The 19,605-nt window shown below is 59.1% G+C and overlaps 1 protein-coding gene across 1 annotated transcript in view; it reads right to left on the reverse strand.

Moving 5' to 3' along the window:
* The window catches only part of HSPG2 (heparan sulfate proteoglycan 2), a 281,820-nt gene that overhangs the window by 154,608 nt on the left and 107,607 nt on the right, over positions 1 to 19,605 (reverse strand). The window contains 15 exon segments of the mRNA XM_075328538.1: positions 3,305 to 3,485; positions 3,640 to 3,740; positions 9,378 to 9,488; positions 9,601 to 9,768; positions 9,850 to 9,908; positions 10,160 to 10,246; positions 11,570 to 11,697; positions 12,924 to 13,037; positions 13,114 to 13,344; positions 13,426 to 13,506; positions 13,627 to 13,719; positions 13,847 to 13,930; positions 15,230 to 15,313; positions 15,425 to 15,679; positions 18,023 to 18,124. Of these exon segments, the coding sequence (XP_075184653.1) occupies positions 3,305 to 3,485; positions 3,640 to 3,740; positions 9,378 to 9,488; positions 9,601 to 9,768; positions 9,850 to 9,908; positions 10,160 to 10,246; positions 11,570 to 11,697; positions 12,924 to 13,037; positions 13,114 to 13,344; positions 13,426 to 13,506; positions 13,627 to 13,719; positions 13,847 to 13,930; positions 15,230 to 15,313; positions 15,425 to 15,679; positions 18,023 to 18,124 (1,879 nt within the window).

A 19,605-nucleotide genomic window follows, 5' to 3' on the forward strand; every position in this document is an offset into this window, starting at 1 on the left:
CCCCAGAACTGAACGCCAGCCCCAGAACAGAGTGTAGTGACCCAAGAACAGAGCGCGCCAGCCCCAGAACTGAACGCCAGCCCCAGAACTGAACGCCAGCCCCAGAACAGAGTGTAGTGACCCAAGAACAGAGCGCGCCAGCCCCAGAACTGAGAACGCCGGCCCCAGAACTGAGAACGCCGGCCCCAGAACACAGTGTAGTGACCCAAGAACAGAGCGCGCCAGCCCCAGAACAGAGCACGCCAGCCCCAGAACAGAGCGTAGTGACCCAAGAACTGAGAACGCCGGCCCCAGAACAGAGCACGCCAGCCCCAGAACTGAGAACGCTGGCCCCAGAACAGAGCGTGCTGGCCCCAGAACAGAGCGCAGTGACCCAAGAACAGAGCGCGCCAGCCCCAGAAATGAGAACGCCGGCCCCAGAACAGAGTACGCCGTCCCCAGAACTGAGCACGTCGGCCCCAGAACTGAGAACGCCGGCCCCAGAACTGAGAACGCCGGCCCTAGAACTGAGAACGCCGGCCCCAGAACTGAGAACGCCGGCCCCAGAACTGAGAACGCCGGCCCCAGAACTGAGAACGCCGGCCCCAGAACTGAGAACGCCGGCCCCAGAACAGAGCACGTCGGCCCCAGAACTGTGAACGCCGGCCCCAGAACTGTGAACGCCGGCCCCAGAACAGAGCACGCCGGCCCCAGAACAGAGCGTAGTGACCCAAGAACAGAGCGCACCAGCCCCAGAACTGAGAACGCCGGCCCCAGAACTGAGCACGTCGGCCCCAGAACTGAGAACGCCGGCCCCAGAACAGGGCACGCCGGCCCCAGAACAGAACGCAGTGACCCAAGAACAGAGCACGCCGGCCCCAGATAGGAGCACGCCGGCCCCAGATCGGGGTTAATATTTTTAATTTGGCCAGACCTGGATCCCTTTTGAGTGTTGACTCGTGTTTGTTAAGTCATTGTTTTCCACCAGACTCATCGGAGCCATCCATTGTCGGAGGATGTGAATTTTTAATGTAATGTAACATCCCACAGCCTCTCTGTCTACCTACCTCAGAGGAGAATTATCTATGTGGATTGGAATGCCACCCAATCAGAGCACTGCCTTATTCCACCAATCCGGTTAGACCACATTCCCTGGGATCAGTGCCCAGGAGAGATAAAAAGGGACTGTTGGAGTCACCAGGTTCTTCTTTTCCTACATGGCTTCAATCTAGGGGTTTTGGTCCCGGTTGGAATCCATTACCCGGCCTAGGCACTTTGGTGCCGGTAAGGGGATCAAAAACTGGATTATATTGTGCAAGAGCATCGCTGAGGATTCAGCTGGAGGAAACCCAGGATGGGACGATTCGGTTACCTGGCTACAGAATTGCTTTGCTCGTGAAGCTTCCAACACTTGTCACTATCCTGTTCTCGGTGATGCTGCTGGTTTGGGTTATGTGGCCCTGGAAGCTCCGAAGGCCCAAATATTCTACTCCCTGGTGAGTCAGCAGAAGAATGAGACTCTATTACATCGTGTGGTTTGCATGGTTTTGTGTCATATGCCTTTGACTGATGGGATCCAATAAAGTCTAACTATTGTGGTTCCGCACCCTGTGTTGTCTGAGTCATGGTCTGCCACGGGTACGGAGTTCGGGCGTTCAGTTGGGATGAGCCCTGGTCTATGCTGTCTTTCTAAAGTTGGCCGGGCCTGCGGACGAGAGCACCCACTGACCCCTGTGTCTCCACAGCTGGCCCCAGAACCGAGCACGTCGGCCCCAGAACTGAGCACGTCGGCCCCAGAACTGAGCACGTCGGCCCCAGAACCGAGCACGTCGGCCCCAGAACCGAGCACGTCGGCCCCAGAACCGAGAACGCCGGCCCCAGAACCGAGCACGTCGGCCCCAGAACTGAGCACGTCGGCCCCAGAACAGAGAACGTCGGCCCCAGAACTGAGCACGTCGGCCCCAGAAGACAGCACGCCATTGACCTGCACATAGTAACCCCCATTTTTGCACATATATGTATTATCTCAGACTTGTTTTATCGGTCACTGTTCTTTTATTCAGTCTTTCGGTATACACAAGGGTGGCACAGTCCTTATTTATTCCATGCGGTCCTGCTCTCAGGGCACCGGCGCGGCAGGCATGAGGTAGGCAGCGGTTTCACATCACAAGGGCTGGTTAGAGGTAGGTACATTCACAGTCTCTTATATACAGGCAGCGCCATGTGTTTCTGTCTCCGATGGAGAAGTCCACAAGTAACGGGTGCCGGTGACTTCATGTGGAGCAGAATTATTTCCCAAAACCCCTCCATCCAGGAGAGAAGCAGCCCCCCACCAAAACCCCTCCATCCAGGAGAGAAGCAGCCCCCCACCATACCCCTCCATCCAGGAGAGAAGAAACTCTGCCAGCCAGCCCTCCACCCGGACGTTTTCTGTCCCCCTCGCCAACCTCCGCCTGTGCCGTCAGTATGCCCTGGGCAGTTCGGCACCAGCCATCACCATAGGGTGGTCCACACTACGCCCCCACTAATCCACCACTACGGAATCACGCCAACACACGATGCCAGGAACGACCAGATCACTAACGAAGCCGCAGCACTATGACTACACCGAATCCCACCACCGAGCCAGATATCACAGGCCACAAGAGATCACCCACAGGACGGGCCATGATGCCTGGGCGCAGCTTATTGCCTGCATTTACCCCTCAACATCCTCAAATTGCACTATGTATGTCAAGCGCCCGGAGGATAGCACACTGCATGGCGGCGGTACTTCATCTCACATGATATGGCGGCATGTAGCCAGAAATAATCCCATCATGTAAGTGGGCGCAGGTTGGGCACCTCTGGTCTAGCGGCTCCGTGCTGTCAGGGGGCCGGCTGGGATAGGTGAGGGGCTCAACAGGAACAGTTTTTAATATCCAGGGCACATTTTTGAAAAATAAACATTTTATAGAAAAACGCTAAAAGTTGAGATGATGCAATGGCGCGGAGGAGGCAGAAAACGTAGCGGAGCATAGAGGAGCGGGGGTTGCATCGGGGGACTGGAACGCGCCATATCTAGTCATATCACTGGCGCCCAGGCAGCATTAGCGTCCAATCACCTTAGTGAGGAGTCCTGATTGACAGGCGGAATAGAGGAGGGTTTCATTCCAGCATGCACAAGGCCGAGGACAACACCTGAAGAGGGCGACGCCATCACAGCCGGGCCACAAAGCCTAAAAGCCAAGGGACGCACAGCGGCACCGGGAGAGCAAGCGAGGAGGGTGGGGGGCCTTAGCACCATGCAGCGGATGGAGGGGCTCTAATGGTGACTCTCACCAACCTTGCACATTGAGGGTGGCGTTGCCCTCGTCCATGTCAAACATGTTAGACCCGGTGCAGAGGTAAATGCCGGCATCTTCGGGCTGCACGTTCCGGATAGTCAGGATACCATTGAAGTCCATGGCTCTCTCCGGCAGCTTCCCGTTGTTCTGGCGAGTCCACACCAAGGTATAAGCCGGGGACTGAGGAAAGAAACAAGCTGCACTGACTATACAGAATGGCAAGTAAGAGGAGCCGCAGGGTAAAGCAGGTGAGAGGTCTCACTGTGATCCCCTGTGTCCCATCACCTCCATACATTGCTGTTCAGACCCCTGATACAATGGCCCCATTGCTCACCGTGCTCTTTGCTGTACATATGAAGGTGACGTCTGAGCTCTGCCGGACGCTCTGGACCCGCTGCTCCTCCACAGTCACTGTAATGGGCCGAACGGCAGCAGCTGGAAGACACCAACATCAGCAACGTCACCCACAAGACGCGGCCATCATGACCTCCAGCACAACCCAGTGAGACGGCATGTAATCATCCACCAACAGCGGGGAGTGCCAGAGGGGGAAGCGCCAGAGGGGGGAGCACCAGAGGGGAGAGCGCCAGAGGGGGGAGCACCAGAGGGGGGAGCACCAGAGGGGAGAGCGCCAGAGGGGAGAGCCCCAGAGGGGAGAGCGCCAGAGGGGAGAGCACCAGCGGAAGGAGCACCAGAGGGGAGAGCGCCAGCGGAAGGAGCACCAGAGGGGGGAGCGCCAGAGGGGAGAGCACGAGAGGGGAGAGCGCCAGAGGGGAGAGCATGAGAGGGGAGCGCGCCAGAGGGGAGAGCGCCAGCGGAAGGAGCACCAGAGGGGGGAGCGCCAGAGGGGAGAGCACGAGAGGGGAGAGCGCCAGAGGGGAGAGCATGAGAGGGGAGAGCGCCAGAGGGGAGAGCGCCAGCGGAAGGAGCACCAGAGGGGGGAGCGCCAGAGGGGAGAGCACGAGAGGGGAGAGCGCCAGAGGGGAGAGCATGAGAGGGGAGAGCGCCAGAGGGGGGAGCACGAGAGGGGGGAGCACGAGAGGGGAGAGCGCCAGAGGGGGGAGCACCAGAGGGGGGAGCACAAGAGGGGGGAGCACGCCACAGGGGAGAGCACGAGAGGGGAGCACGCCAGAGGGGAGAGCGCCAGAGGGGGGAGAGCGCCAGAGGATAGAACGCCAGAGGATAGAGCACAAGAGGGGAGAGCACAAGAGGGGAGCACCAGAGGGGAGAGCACGAGAGGGGAGAGCGCCAGAGGGGGGAGCACCAGAGGGGGGAGCACCAGAGGGGGGAGCACGCCACAGGGGAGCACGCCACAGGGGAGAGCACGAGAGGGGAGCACGCCAGAGGGGAGAGTGCCAGAGGGGGGAGAGCACCAGAGGATAGAACGCCAGAGGATAGAGCACCAGAGGGGAGAGCACAAGAGGGGAGCACCAGAGGGGAGAGCACGAGAGGGGAGAGCACAAGAGGGGAGCACCAGAGGGGAGAGCACGAGAGGGGAGAGCACAAGAGGGGAGCACCAGAGGGGAGAGCACGAGAGGGGAGAGCGCCAGAGGGGGGAGCACCAGAGGGGGGAGCACCAGAGGGGGGAGCACCAGAGGGGGGAGCACCAGAGGGGGGAGCACCAGAGGGAGGAGCACCAGAGGGGGGAACACCAGAGGGGGGAGCACGAGCACCAGAGGGGGGAGCACGAGAGGGGGGAGCACGCCACAGGGAGAGCACGAGAAGGGAGCACGCCAGAGGGGAGAGTGCCAGAGGGGGGAGAGCACCAGAGGATAGAACGCCAGAGGATAGAGCACCAGAGGGAAGAGCACAAGAGGGGAGCACCAGAGGGGAGCACCAGAGGGGAGAGCACAAGAGGGGAGCACCAGAGGGGAGAGCACGAGAGGGGAGAGCACAAGAGGGGAGAGCACAAGAGGGGAGAGCACGAGAGGGGGGAGCACGAGAGGGGGGAGCACCAGAGGGGGGAGCGCCAGAGGGGAGAGCGCCAGAGGGGAGAGCGCGAGAGGGGAGAGCGCGAGAGGGGAGAGCGCGAGAGGGGAGAGCACCAGAGGGGGGAGCACGAGCACCAGAGGGGGGAGCACGAGAGGGGGGAGCATGCCACAGGGGAGAGCACGAGAAGGGAGCATGCCAGAGGGGAGAGCGCCAGAGGGGGGAGAGCGCCAGAGGATAGAACGCCAGAGGGTAGAGCACCAGAGGGGAGAGCGCCAGAGGGGAGAGCACAAGAGGGGAGCGCGCCACAGGGGAGAGCACGAGAGGGGAGCGCGCCACAGGGGAAAGCACGAGAGGGGAGAGCGCCAGAGGGGGGAGAGCGCCAGAGGGGGGAGAGCGCCAGAGGGGGGAGAGCGCCAGAGGATAGAGCGCCAGAGGGGAGAGCGCCAGAGGGGAGAGCGCCAGAGGGGAGAGCGCCAGAGGGGAGCGCGCCAGAGGGGGGAGAGCGCCAGAGGGGGGAAGAGCGCCAGAGGGGGGAAGAGCGCCAGAGGGGGGAAGAGCGCCAGAGGGGAGAGCACGCCACAGGGGAGAGCACGCCACAGGGGAGAGCACGCCACAGGGGAGAGCACGAGAGGGGAGCACTCCACAGGGGAGAGCACGAGAGGGGAGCACGCCACAGGGGAAAGCACGAGAGGGGAGCGCGCCACAGGGGAAAGCACGAGAGGGGAGCGCGCCAGAGGGGAGAGCACGAGAGGGGTGAGCGCCAGAGGGGGGAGCACCAGAGGGGGGAGCACGCCACAGGGGAGAGCACGCCATAGGGGAGAGCACGAGAGGGGAGCGCGCCAGAGGGGAGAGCACGAGGAGGGAGCGCGCCAGAGGGGAGAGCACAAGGGGGGAGCGCGCCAGAGGGGAGAGCGCCAGAGGGGGGAGAGCGCCAGAGGGGAGCGCCAGAGGGGAAAGCACGAGAGGGGAAAGCACGAGAGGGGAGAGCGCCAGAGGGGAGAGCGCCAGAGGGGGGAGAGCGCCAGAGGATAGAACGCCAGAGGATAGAACGCCAGAGGGGAGAGTGCCAGAGGGGAGAGCACAAGAGGGGAGTGCGCCAGAGGGGGGAGAGCGCCAGAGGGGGGAGAGCGCCAGAGGGGGGAGAGCGCCAGAGGGGGGAGAGCGCCAGAGGTGGGAGAGCGCCAGAGGGGAGAGCACAAGAGGGGAGCGCGCCAGAGGGGGGAGAGCGCCAGAGGGGGGAGAGCGCCAGAGGGGGGAGAGCGCCAGAGGGGGGAGAGCGCCAGAGGGGAGAGCGCCAGAGGGGAGAGCGCCAGAGGAGAGCAGGAGAGAGGAGAGCACCAGAGGGGAGCATGAGAGGGGAGGGCGCCAGAGGGGAGAGCGCCAGAAGAGAGCAGGAAAGAGGAGAGCACCAGAGGGGAGCATGAGAGGGGAGAGCGCCAGAGGGGAGGGCGCCAGAGGGGAGAGCGCCAGAGGGGAGGGCGCCAGAAGAGAGCAGGAAAGAGGAGAGCACCAGAGGGGAGCATGAGAGGGGAGAGCGCCAGAGGGGAGGGCGCCGGAGGGGAGAGCGCCAGAGGGGAGAGCGCCAGAGGGGAGAGCGCCAGAGGGGAGGGCGCCAGAGGGGAGGGCGCCAGAGGGGAGGGCGCCAGAGGGGAGGGCGCCAGAGGGGAGGGCGCCAGAGGAGAGAGAGCCACAGGGGAGAGCGCCACAGGGGAGAGCGCCACAGGGGAGAGCGCCACAGGGGAGAGCGCCACAGGGGAGAGCGCCACAGGGGAGAGCGCCACAGGGGAGAGCGCCACAGGGGAGAGCGCCACAGGGGAGAGCGCCACAGGGGAGAGCGCCACAGGGGAAAGCACGAGAGGGGAGCGCGCCAGAGGGGAGAGCGCCAGAGGATAGAACGCCAGAGGATAGAGCGCCAGAGGGGAGAGCGCCAGAGGGGGGAGAGCGCCAGAGGGGGGAAGAGCGCCAGAGGGGGGAAGAGCGCCAGAGGGGGGAAGAGCGCCAGAGGGGAGAGCACGCCACAGGGGAGAGCACGCCACAGGGGAGAGCACGAGAGGGGAGCACGCCACAGGGGAGAGCACGCCACAGGGGAGAGCACGAGAGGGGAGCACTCCACAGGGGAGAGCACGAGAAGGGAGCACGCCACAGGGGAAAGCACGAGAGGGGAGCGCGCCAGAGGGGAGAGCACGAGAGGGGTGAGCGCCAGAGGGGAGAGCACGAGAGGGGTGAGCGCCAGAGGGGGGAGCACCAGAGGGGGGAGCACGCCACAGGGGAGAGCACGAGAGGGGAGCGCGCCAGAGGGGAGAGCACGAGGGGGGAGCGCGCCAGAGGGGAGAGCACAAGGGGGGAGCGCGCCAGAGGGGAGAGCGCCAGAGGGGGGAGAGCGCCAGAGGGGAGCGCCAGAGAGGGGAGAGCGCCAGAAGGGAGCGCGCCAGAGGGGAAAGCACGAGAGGGGAGAGCGCCAGAGGGGAAAGCGCCAGAGGGGAAAGCGCCAGAGGGGGGAGAGCGCCAGAGGATAGAACGCCAGAGGATAGAACGCCAGAGGGGAGAGTGCCAGAGGGGAGAGCGCCAGAGGGGAGTGCGCCAGAGGGGGGAGAGCGCCAGAGGGGGGAGAGCGCCAGAGGTGGGAGAGCGCCAGAGGGGGGAGAGTGCCAGAGGGGGGAGAGCGCCAGAGGGGGGAGAGCGCCAGAAGGGGGAGAGCGCCAGAGGGGAGAGCGCCAGAGGGGAGGGCGCCAGAGGGGAGAGCGCCAGAAGAGAGCAGGAAAGAGGAGAGCACCAGAGGGGAGCATGAGAGGGGAGAGCGCCAGAGGGGAGGGCGCCAGAGGGGAGAGCGCCAGAGGGGAGGGCGCCAGAAGAGAGCAGGAGAGAGGAGAGCACCAGTGGGGAGCATGAGAGGGGAGAGCGCCAGAGGGGAGGGCGCCAGAGGGGAGAGCGCCAGAGGGGAGAGCGCCAGAGGGGAGAGCGCCAGAGGGGAGAGCGCCAGAGGGGAGGGCGCCAGAGGGGAGGGCGCCAGAGGGGAGGGCGCCAGAGGGGAGGGCGCCAGAGGGGAGAGTTCCAGATAGGAGAGCGCCACAGGGGAGAGAGCCACAGGGGAGAGCGCCACAGGGGAGAGCGCCACAGGGGAGAGCGCCACAGGGGAGAGCGCCACAGGGGAGAGCGCCACAGGGGAGAGCGCCACAGGGGAGAGCACCAAAGGAAGGTGCACCAAAAGGGAAAGCACAAAAAGGGGAACATGAGAGGAGAGAGCACCAGAGGAGAGAGCACCAGAAGAGAGAACACAAGAGGGGAGCACCAGAGGAGAGAGCTCCAAAAGAGAGAGCACCAGATGGGAGAGCACCAGAGGACAGAGCACCAGAGGAGAGAGCACCAAAGGAGAGAGCATGAAAGGGGAGCACCAGAGGAGAGAGCGCCAAAGGAGAGAGCACCAGAGGGGAGAGCACCAGAGGAAGGTGCACCGAAAGGTAAAGCTCACAAGGGGAACATGAGAGGAGAGAGCACCAGAAGGGAGAGCACGAGAGGTGAGACCACGAGAGGTGAGAGCACGAGAGGTGAGAGCACGAGAGGTGAGAGCACCAGAAGGGAGAGCACAAAAGGGGAGCACCAGTAGAGAGAGCACCAGAGGAGAGAGCACTTGAGGGAGAGCTCCAGAGGACAGAGCTCCAGAGGACAGAGCTCCAGAGGACAGAGCTCCAGAAGGAAGAGCATGAAAGGGGAGCATCAGAGGAGAGAGCACCAGAGGGGAGAGTACCAGAGGGGAGAGCACCAGAGGAAGGAGAAGCAGAAGGGAAAGCACAAGAGGGGAGCACGAGAGGAGAGAGCACGAGAGGAGAGAGCACCAGAGGGGAGAGCACCAGAGGGGAGAGCACCAGAGGGGAGAGCACCAGAGGAGAGAGCACCAGAGGAGAGAGCACCAGAGGAGAGAGCACCAGAGGAGAGAGCACCAGAGGAGAGAGCACCAGAGGGGAGAGCACCAGAGGAGAGAGCACCAGAGGGGAGAGCACCAGAGGGGAGAGCACCAGAGGGGAGAGCACCAGAGGGGAGAGCACCAGAGGGGAGAACGAGAGGAGAGGATGAGAGGAGAGGACAAGAGGGGGGCATCAGTGGGGAACACAAAAGTTAATCAGAGTACACGGTTCCTCTCACCGTCGACGATGATCTCGGCTCGGCTGGTGTTCACATACTTGTAGTTTCTGCAGGTACAGATGTAGACCCCAGAATCTGATGGCTGCAGGTTAGGGAAGTGCAGGATCTCACCTGAGAAAACATGACAGGTGGGGTGCGGTCACACATGTATCTGCTATTATTGGCGAAGGTACTAATTCTTTGTATTGCCCGCCATGTACTGTCCCCTACAATCTAACTGTACCTCTTTCGCGCAGCTGAGTGACCGCAGACAGAGGTTTCCCATCTTCTCGCGCCCAGAAGTAGTAGTGCGGGGGGTCGCCACTCCCCTGGCACCGGAGACTCGCCTCACTACCGGCGGTGACTGATTTCTTCTCAGGGTAAATATGGACAATGAAGTTTGATGGTCTGTCTGGAATAGAAATGGCCGGATATATATATCACCCCGCACTATACACACGTGGCATCTAGCTTTATGAGATTGCGTCCTTACCCTCGGGGACACATGTCTGTCCACGGACACTGGGGTTACCGGTGTATCCTGGAGCACACCTGTCACAGAAGAGAAGACCATCAGGAGAATGCACTGCTGGTACTACTGCTCCTCCTGTGTATGCTGGGGGCAGCACAGACCAGGAGAAGGACCACACGTGCCACTGATCTGACAACACATAATACCGCAGCGCACCAAGAAAGTGGTCAGGGTCACAGGGAAGAGATCCTACCCGACCCTCTGTACACAAGAGGACAAGGACCCATCCCAGGAGTCTCAGGAACGAAGCCTGTCTACACCTCGGACTCACCTCTCGCAGTATTGCCCTGTGTATCCTATGGGGCAGGCCGTGCACCTGTATCCACCAGCACCGTCCGTCTCACAGGTCTTAGAAAACCTAAAAAACATAGAAAATATAAGCACTAAAATATGCATATACTGTGCGGAAACAACAGGGCAGCAGAGGACGAGGGCAGACTAGGAAGAGGACAGCAGAGGACGAGGGCAGAAGAGGACAAAGGCAGCAAAGGACAAGAGCAGCCGAGGACGAGGGCAGCAGAGGACGAGGGCAGCAGAGGACGAGGGCAGCAGAGGACGAGGGCAGCAGAGGACGAGGGCAGCAGAGGACGAGGGCTGCAAAGGACGAGGGCTGCAAAGGAAAAAGGCAGAGGCAGCCGAGGGCAAAAGTAGGGAAGAATAAGGGAATAAGAGGACGAACGCAAAAATGACAAGGTCAAAGGAAAAAAAACAAAAAACAAAGAATGAAAGCACAAGAGGACGAGGGGAAGAAGAGGATGAGAACAGAGCATTACAGTTGTGAAGAGGATATAACACAATGAGGGCAGACTATAATGAGGTGATAATATGGCAGCTAGGACAGTAATCCTATACACTGAAGAGCAAAAGGGTAACAATGTCCTGATCTCTTGCCCTCCAGGCTCCATATCTATCCGCCCTCTACAGCTTTGTGGTGAGACGTCTTCATCTTATAGACAATCATCTCGGCTTCTCATACATAATATGGCTGCAGATATTCAGCAGACGATCAGTTCTGCAGATTCTCCTCTGCATTGTTACTGTTTTGCTCCTTTTTCTTCCTGTATACTACAAATCACAACCTGTCCTCACATTCCCTCATAGCTCCGTGTTATCAGGCTGGTTCCCAAGTGAAGGTCACTTTTTCCTCACTCACAAGTGTTGGATTGTCAGGTGTATACTAGTCAGGTTTCTTCTCCATGTTCCCAGTGTTGGTGAACACTATATCGTCCTTTACATCTCCATAGTACTCGAGTGTATGAAGTAACTCGTCTTGTAGGATCCTCACGTACCGGTATTTCTTAGCAGTGAGACCACCATCCATCCCGGTCATGTATCCAACACCTGTTAGTTGTAAACACCCCCGTATCATCAGGCTTCCTCCACCGAACTTGATAGTTCCTTCAGTTTCTCGAAAGGGAATGTGAGGACAGGTTGTGATTTGTAGTATACGAGAAGAAAAAGAGCAAAACCGTAACAATGCAGCGAGCGGAATCTGCAGAACTGATAGTCTATTTATATATGAGAAGCCGAGATGACTGTCTATAAGATGAAGACGCCTCACCACAAAGCTTTAGAGGACGGAGAGATATGGAGCCTGGAGGGCAAGAGATCAGGACATTGTTACTCTTTTGCTTGTCGGTGGGTATCGGGCCGCTCCTCGGCCACACACGGCCATACTTACTGGTTCTCGGGGTCACTTAATGGGCACGCACATAGCTGGCAATCCTCCGGGGTTCCCGCTGTGGCATCGCCATAGAAGCCGGGGGCGCACTTGTCACACAACTCGCCGGCCGTATTATGGAGACAGTTCTAGGACAAGAAAATTGTCAAAAAACCTCTTCAGATGAGATTAGAGGATGGAGGACGGCGCGTCCCCCGGTAATGTCCCACGGCTGTATCCTTGACATGTCCGCACCGCTACCGCTCTGCAGAGCAATCGCCAATATAAACAGAAAAACCGGCGTCCCAGAGAAGGTGAAAGAGAGAAGCAGCTGAGTAATGAAACGTTTCCACCTTCCGAAGCCCTTCATCAGCTGGACATTACACTGCACTCTGCCGATAAAAGCGGGGAGAGGAGAGGGGCCGCAGTGGAGACCCTTCAGGATTGTGTGCCTATGGGCTTGTCATGGCAGCCGTGGTAACGTTACATAGGCTGCGGTCATAGCGTTCTGGAGACGTCGGCGCCTTCTCCTGGGTGGGAGGGCGCAGCCAACGCATGCACAATGATCACATATGGATGGACTCCTGTGATTGGCCCTTGGTTGCTGGGTTATTGTAATGCTACCACATGATTGGACTGCTATGACACACCTTCCCTGTGATTGGCCCTTGGTTGCTAGGTCACCGTGATGCATTTGCTTGATTGGACAGCCATGACACACCTTCCCTGTGATTGGCCCTTGGTTGATGGGATATTGCAATGCTCCCACATGATTGGAGAGCTATGACACACCTTCCCTGTGATTCGCCCTGGGTTGATGGGATATTGCAATGCTCCCACATGATTGGACAGCTATGACACACCTTCCCTATGATTGGCCCTTCGTTGCCGGGGCACTGTGATGCATTTACATGATGGACAGCCATGACGCTCTTGGACCGCGTATTTGTTAGCTGCTGCTTTCTATGGCTCCTTTTACTGTATATAGGTAAGAGAGGCACAGCTGATTTTTGGTTTTCAACCCTTGCAGCACGCTGTCCTCACCTTACATAGCACAATCCTGCTTTGTAAGATCCTTTCCCCCGGTTATGTGCAATGTATGCCTGATAAAGCCCTATGGCCGGTGGAAACGTTGCCGTATGGTGAAGCACAGACGTTTCTCACCTGGCTTCTAGTCAAGTCTATTACCAGTTGGCCTCCTTGGTCTTGTTGAGGTTGCATCTGCTTTTGGGCTCCTTTGCCCTTCTGCAATGTCCTGATTTGGGTGCTGCGAGCCCCCCTGTACCATTACCATTACAACCCCCCCCGGTATGCTCCACCATACAGTCCTTCTGTGATGGAGGCAGGGTAAGGTCTCCGGGACGTCGGCACTTACCGAGCAGACGCCGGTCTCTGGGTGACACGTCTCCGAATGTCCGTTACAATCACAGGGCTCGCAGTGCCCGAGGTACAGGCCTCCTCCGGTGCGGGTGTAACCGGGGGCACAGTCCTGTCATGGAGATCACACTTAGTAATCATAGAGAGATGGCGCCCCCCATGGAAGGGCAGACTCCGGTGCGTCTCACCTGGCAGGATAGTCCCCTGTAGCCGGGAGGACAGCGGCACTCCTCCACCTCCAAGGCCTGCGGCAGGCTGGTGTACGAGGGCCCGGCCGTCTCCATGCTCACACCGGTAATGCTGGCAGATATCATGTCCGTGGAGTAGGACGCTCTGATAAGAATCTCGTCCAGATCTGCCAGCGCCATCATCAAATGCTCCCTTGTGGCCTGCTGCCCATCCGGACGCTTCCACTGGCTCTGCCGGGAGGAATATCCGCCAATTTAGCCATGGTGGTCACCGCTCGGCCTCGCCTCACCTCTTGCCCCGCTCTGCCTCACCTCTCTGAACGCAATCTCAAAGGTCTTGGTCTCGCGAGGGCGCACTTCAGTGTGGTAGGCCACCAAGGTGATGTCATTGCCCTGCAAGGTAACACAGATGATGAGGATGGTGGGGCACAAGCCGCGCTGGCACCTTATTGCCCCACTCCTCATAAGGCCCCACTATGGAAACGGACAGGAGTGCATCCTCTGCCGTATTACCGTAATCTGCACGTCGGCATCTGGCAGCGGCGATCCACGGACCCCAGACGTGTAGGTCAGTGTGTAGCGAAGCGTCCCTCCATAAGACGTCACCTGCAATAGGAACATGGTGGACAGTCAGAACTTCACGGCCTGAAAACCAGCGACTGTGAGCGAGTGGCATCCCAGGAATGGACGGAGTCTGCTGTCACGGGAAATAAGGAAAGGTCAACGACTTTACCTTATCCCCAAGGAAAATCTGAGGTAAGGACCAGTAGAAGACCCCCTCCGGGAGCAGAGAGAAGCCCTTGTAGACCAGAGAGTACTGGGAAGAGAACAGGACATGGCGTCATGATCACAGCGGAGGACCCCATGCACAGCACACAGCGAAGGACCCCCATGCACAGCACATAGCGGAGTACCTGCACCCTCTATGCACAGCACACAGCAGAGGACCTCCACCCTCCATGCACAGCACACAGCAGAGGACCTGCACCCTCCATGCACAGCACACAGCAGAGGACCTGCACCCTCCATGCACAGCACACAGCAGAAGACCTCCACCCTCCATGCACAGCACACAGCGGAGGACCTCCACCCTCCATGCACAGCACACAGCAGAGGACCTGCACCCTCCATGCACAGCACACAGCAGAGGACCTGCACCCTCCATGCACAGCACACAGCAGAGGACCTGCACCCTCCATGCACAGCACACAGCAGAGGACCTCCACCCTCCATGCACAGCACACAGCAGAGGACCTGCACCCTCCATGCACAGCACACAGCAGAGGACCTGCACCCTCCATGCACAGCACACAGCGGAGGACCTCCACTCTCCATGCACAGCACACAGCAGAAGACCTCCACCCTCCATGCACAGCACATAGCGGAGTACCTGCACCCTCTATGTACAGCACACAGCGGAGGACCTCCACCCTCCATGCACAGCACACAGCGGAAGACCTCCACCCTCCATGTACAGCACACAGCGGAGGACCTCCACCCTCCATGCACAGCACACAGCAGAAGACCTGCACCCTCCATGTACAGCACACAGCGGAGGACCTCCACCCTCCATGCACAGCACACAGCGGAAGACCTCCACCCTCCATGTACAGCACACAGCGGAGGACCTCCACCCTCCATGCACAGCACACAGCGGAGGACCTGCACCCTCCATGCACAGCACACAGCAGAGGACCTGCACCCTCCATGCACAGCACACAGCGGAGGACCTCCACCCTCCATGCACAGCACACAGCGGAGGACCTGCACCCTCCATGCACAGCACACAGCGGAGGACCTGCATTCTCCATGCACAGCACACAGCGGAGGACCTGCACCCTCCATGCACAGCACACTGCACCCTCCATGCACAGCACACAGTAGAGGACCTGCACCCTCCATGCACAGTACACGCCGCATGACCTGCACCCTCCATGCACAGCACACAGCGGAGGACCTGCACCCTCCATGCACAGCACACAGCGGAGGACCTGCACCCTCCATGCACAGCACACACCAGAGGACCTCCACCCCCCATGCACAGCACACTGCACCCTCCATGCACATCACACAGTGGGGAACCCCCCATTCACAGCACACAGCGGGGGGCTTCTACCTTCTCTGCTCCTCGTAATCCCGGCGTCTGAGAGAACAGGACATTTGTGGGGTCCTGACGACTGGCCGATGCGGAGGCTCTGGCCTTAAGGTGTGGAAATTGTGTGTTATGGCAAAGAAGGACATGGCACTAATTCATATCACCGAGCACCGGGAGGCGCTGCGCTCCGGAGAGCCACCGCCCTCGGCCTCGTACCTCATGTGTAGCTTTATGGGGGGAGCGACTTGGGGGCCCAGACAGAGGAAACAAGTGACTTCTTGTCCTAGATTGTGTGATATCTTGAGCTCGCTGACGGCGCCCAGGAGGCGATGGTGGACCGGAGACTACCGATGACGGCGGGAGGACCGAGCCAACCTCCGACACGTTTGTTTTGTCTTTTGCAGGACTGGAGGCAAAGCTGGAGATCAGCGACCAGATCTCCCCGTCCACCTCTTCCTGATCTCTGTCCATCTGGAGCCCAAGCAGCAGCGGAAAAAAGAAAGGAAATGAGTGACAGGCGCAAGAGATCAGCAGCGCCTCGGAGGCACGCCAGAAAACACAGCAAGAGATCAGCAGAGCCTCAGAGGCACACAGAAAACACAGCAAGGGATCAGCGGCGGCTCGGAGGCACACCAGAAAACATAGCAAGAGATCAGCAGCGCCTCAGAGGCACGCCAGAAAACACAGCAAGAGATCAGCAGCGCCTCGGAGGCACGACAGAAAACACAGCAAGAGATCAGCGGCGCCTCGGAGGCACGCCAGAAAACACAGCAAGAGATCAGCGGCGCCTCAGAGGCACACCAGAAAACACGGCAAGAGATCAGCGGCGGCTCAGAGGCACGCCAGAAAACACAGCAAGAGATCAGCAGAGCCTCAGAGGCACGCCAGAAAACACAGCAAGAGATCAGCGGTGCCTCAGAGGCACGCCAGAAAACACAGCAAGAGATCAGCGGCGCCTCGGAGGCACGCCAGAAAACACAGCAAGAGATCAGCAGCGCCTCGGAGGCACGCCAGAAAACACAACAAGAGATCAGCGGCGGCTCAGAGGCACACCAGAAAACACAGCAAGAGATCAGCAGAGCCTCGGAGGCACACCAGAAAACACAGCAAGAGATCAGCAGAGCCTCAGAGGCACGCCAGAAAACACAGCAAGAGATCAGCAGAGCCTCAGAGGCACGCCAGAAAACACAGCAAGAGATCAGCGGTGCCTCAGAGGCACGCCAGAAAACACAGCAAGAGATCAGCGGTGCCTCGGAGGCACGCCAGAAAACATAGCAAGAGATCAGCAGCGCCTCAGAGGCACGCCAGAAAACACAGCAAGAGATCAGCGGTGCCTCAGAGGCACGCCAGAAAACACAGCAAGAGATCAGCGGCGCCTCAGAGGCACACCAGAAAACACAGCAAGAGATCAGCAGAGCCTCAGAGGCACGCCAGAAAACACAGCAAGAGATCAGCGGTGCCTCAGAGGCACACCAGAAAACACAGCAAGAGATCAGCGGCGCCTCAGAGGCACGCCAGAAAACACAGCAAGAGATCAGCGGCGCCTCAGAGGCACACCAGAAAACACGGCAAGAGATCAGCGGCGGCTCAGAGGCACGCCAGAAAACACAGCAAGAGATCAGCAGAGCCTCAGAGGCACGCCAGAAAACACAGCAAGAGATCAGCAGAGCCTCAGAGGCACGCCAGAAAACACAGCAAGAGATCAGCGGCGGCTCAGAGGCACACAGAAAACACAGCAAGAGATCAGCAGAGCCTCAGAGGCACGCCAGAAAACACAGCAAGGGATCAGCGGCGGCTCAGAGGCACACCAGAAAACACAGCAAAAGATCAGCGGCGCCTCGGAGGCACGCCAGAAAACACAGCAAGAGATCAGCGGCGCCTCAGAGGCACGCCAGAAAACACAGCAAGGGATCAGCAGAGCCTCAGAGGCACGCCAGAAAACACAGCAAGGGATCAGCGGCGGCTCAGAGGCACACCAGAAAACACAGCAAGAGATCAGCGGCGCCTCGGAGGCACGCCAGAAAACACAGCAAGGGATCAGCAGAGCCTCAGAGGCACACAGAAAACACGGCAAGAGATCAGCGGCACCTCGGAGGCACGCCAGAAAACACGGCAAGGGATCAGCGGCGCCTCGGAGGCACACCAGAAAACACGGCAAGAGATCAGCAGAGCCTCAGAGGCACGCCAGAAAACACAGCAAGAGATCAGCGGCGCCTCGGAGGCACACCAGAAAACACGGCAAGAGATCAGCAGAGCCTCAGAGGCACACCAGAAAACACAGCAAGAGATCAGCGGCGCCTCGGAGGCACACCAGAAAACACGGCAAGGGATCAGCAGAGCCTCGGAGGCACACCAGAAAACACAGCAAGGGATCAGCGGTGCCTCAGAGGCACGCCAGAAAACACAGCAAGGGATCAGCAGAGCCTCAGAGGCACGCCAGAAAACACGGCAAGAGATTAGCGGCGCCTCGGAGGCACGCCAGAAAACACAGCAAGAGATCAGCGGCGCCTCAGAGGCACGCCAGAAAACACAGCAAGGGATCAGCGGCGCCTCGGAGAACAGCAGGTACGGATGGGGAAGTGATACACACAGGAAGGGTTAATGTACAGGGACCAAAACAACATGCTATATATCATCATCATCACACACAGGAGCAAGCGGTCAGCGGCAGGAGGTGAAGGAGGACTGTGAAGCTCGCAAGCTGCAGCAGATCTGAGGAGGGGCCGGGGAGATGGCAGCGCACAATGTGCAATCTCTCCGCGACTACACAGGGACATGATCTACAAGGAAAGGCAGTCCCATGCAAGCCGCTACCTGGGCTTGTCGACGCAAGCGATGATGGTGCTGTGGGCTTTCCGCTAGCGCTCCGGTGGCGACTCTCCTGCGCATTTCCTCTTCTGTCAGTGATGACTCGTTCTGCTGGATGTACAGGATGGTTATCTATATCAATCCATGCACCACGGACCAGAACCAGCACCGGACCAGAACTAATATGCCATCCAGCAGGCCAGGATCAATCCATGCACTGCAGACCAGAACCACAGCTGGACCAGAACTAATATGCCATCCAGCAGGCCAGGATCAATCCATGCACTGCGGACCAGAACCAGCACTGGACCAGAACTAATATGCCATCCAGCAGGCCAGGATCAATCCATGCACTGCGGACCAGAACCAGCACTGGACCAGAACTAATATGCCATCCAGCAGGCCAGGATCAATCCATGCACTGCAGACCAGAACCACAGCTGGACCAGAACTAATATGCCATCCAGCAGGCCAGGATCAATCCATGCACTGCGGACCAGAACCACAGCTGGACCAGAACTAATATGCCATCCAGCAGGCCAGGATCAATCCATGCACTGCGGACCAGAACCAGCACTGGACCAGAACTAATATGCCATCCAGCAGGCCAGGATCAATCCATGCACCGCGGACCAGAACCAGCACCGGACCAGAACTAATATGCCATCCAGCAGGCCAGGATCAATCCATGCACTGCGGACCAGAACCAGCACTGGACCAGAACTAATATGCCATCCAGCAGGCCAGGATCAATCCATGCACTGTGGACCAGAACCAGCACCGGACCAGAACTAATATGCCATCCAGCAGGCCAGGAACAATCCATGCACTGCGGACCAGAACCAGCACTGGACCAGAACTAATATGCCATCCAGCAGGCCAGGATCAATCCATGCACTGCGGACCAGAACCAGCACCGGACCAGAACTAATATGCCATCCAGCAGGCCAGGATCAATCCATGCACCGCGGACCAGAACCAGCACCGGACCAGAACTAATATGCCATCCAGCAGGCCAGGATCAATCCATGCACTGCGGACCAGAACCACAGCTGGACCAGAACTAATATGCCATCCAGCAGGCCAGGATCAATCCATGCACTGTGGACCAGAACGACAGCTGGACCAGAACTAATATGCCATCCAGCAGGCCAGGATCAATCCATGCACTGCGGACCAGAACCAGCACTGGACCAGAACTAATATGCCATCCAGCAGGCCAGGATCAATCCATGCACTGCGGACCAGAACCACAGCTGGACCAGAACTAATATGCCACCCAGCAGGCCAGGATCAATCCATGCACTGTGGACCAGAACCAGTAAAGTATCAAGCACACCCTGCTGAGAGGCCAGGATCAAGCCATGCACTGCAGACCAGAACCACCATGGCATATATCGGGTGGGTATATGGGGGACATAATCGGCATAGGATCAGATATTATGGAGTTATAGGACTGGATATACTGAGACAGGATCAGTACATGATCGGGAGCACTGGCAGGACGGGATCAGATACAGCGGTATGATCAGTACAAGACCAGATCTACAGGGCAGGATCAGGTAGTCAGGGCTCGTGGATACAGGACT

Source organism: Anomaloglossus baeobatrachus, chromosome 11, assembly GCF_048569485.1.
Source record: "Anomaloglossus baeobatrachus isolate aAnoBae1 chromosome 11, aAnoBae1.hap1, whole genome shotgun sequence".
Classification (NCBI taxonomy): domain Eukaryota; kingdom Metazoa; phylum Chordata; class Amphibia; order Anura; family Aromobatidae; genus Anomaloglossus; species Anomaloglossus baeobatrachus.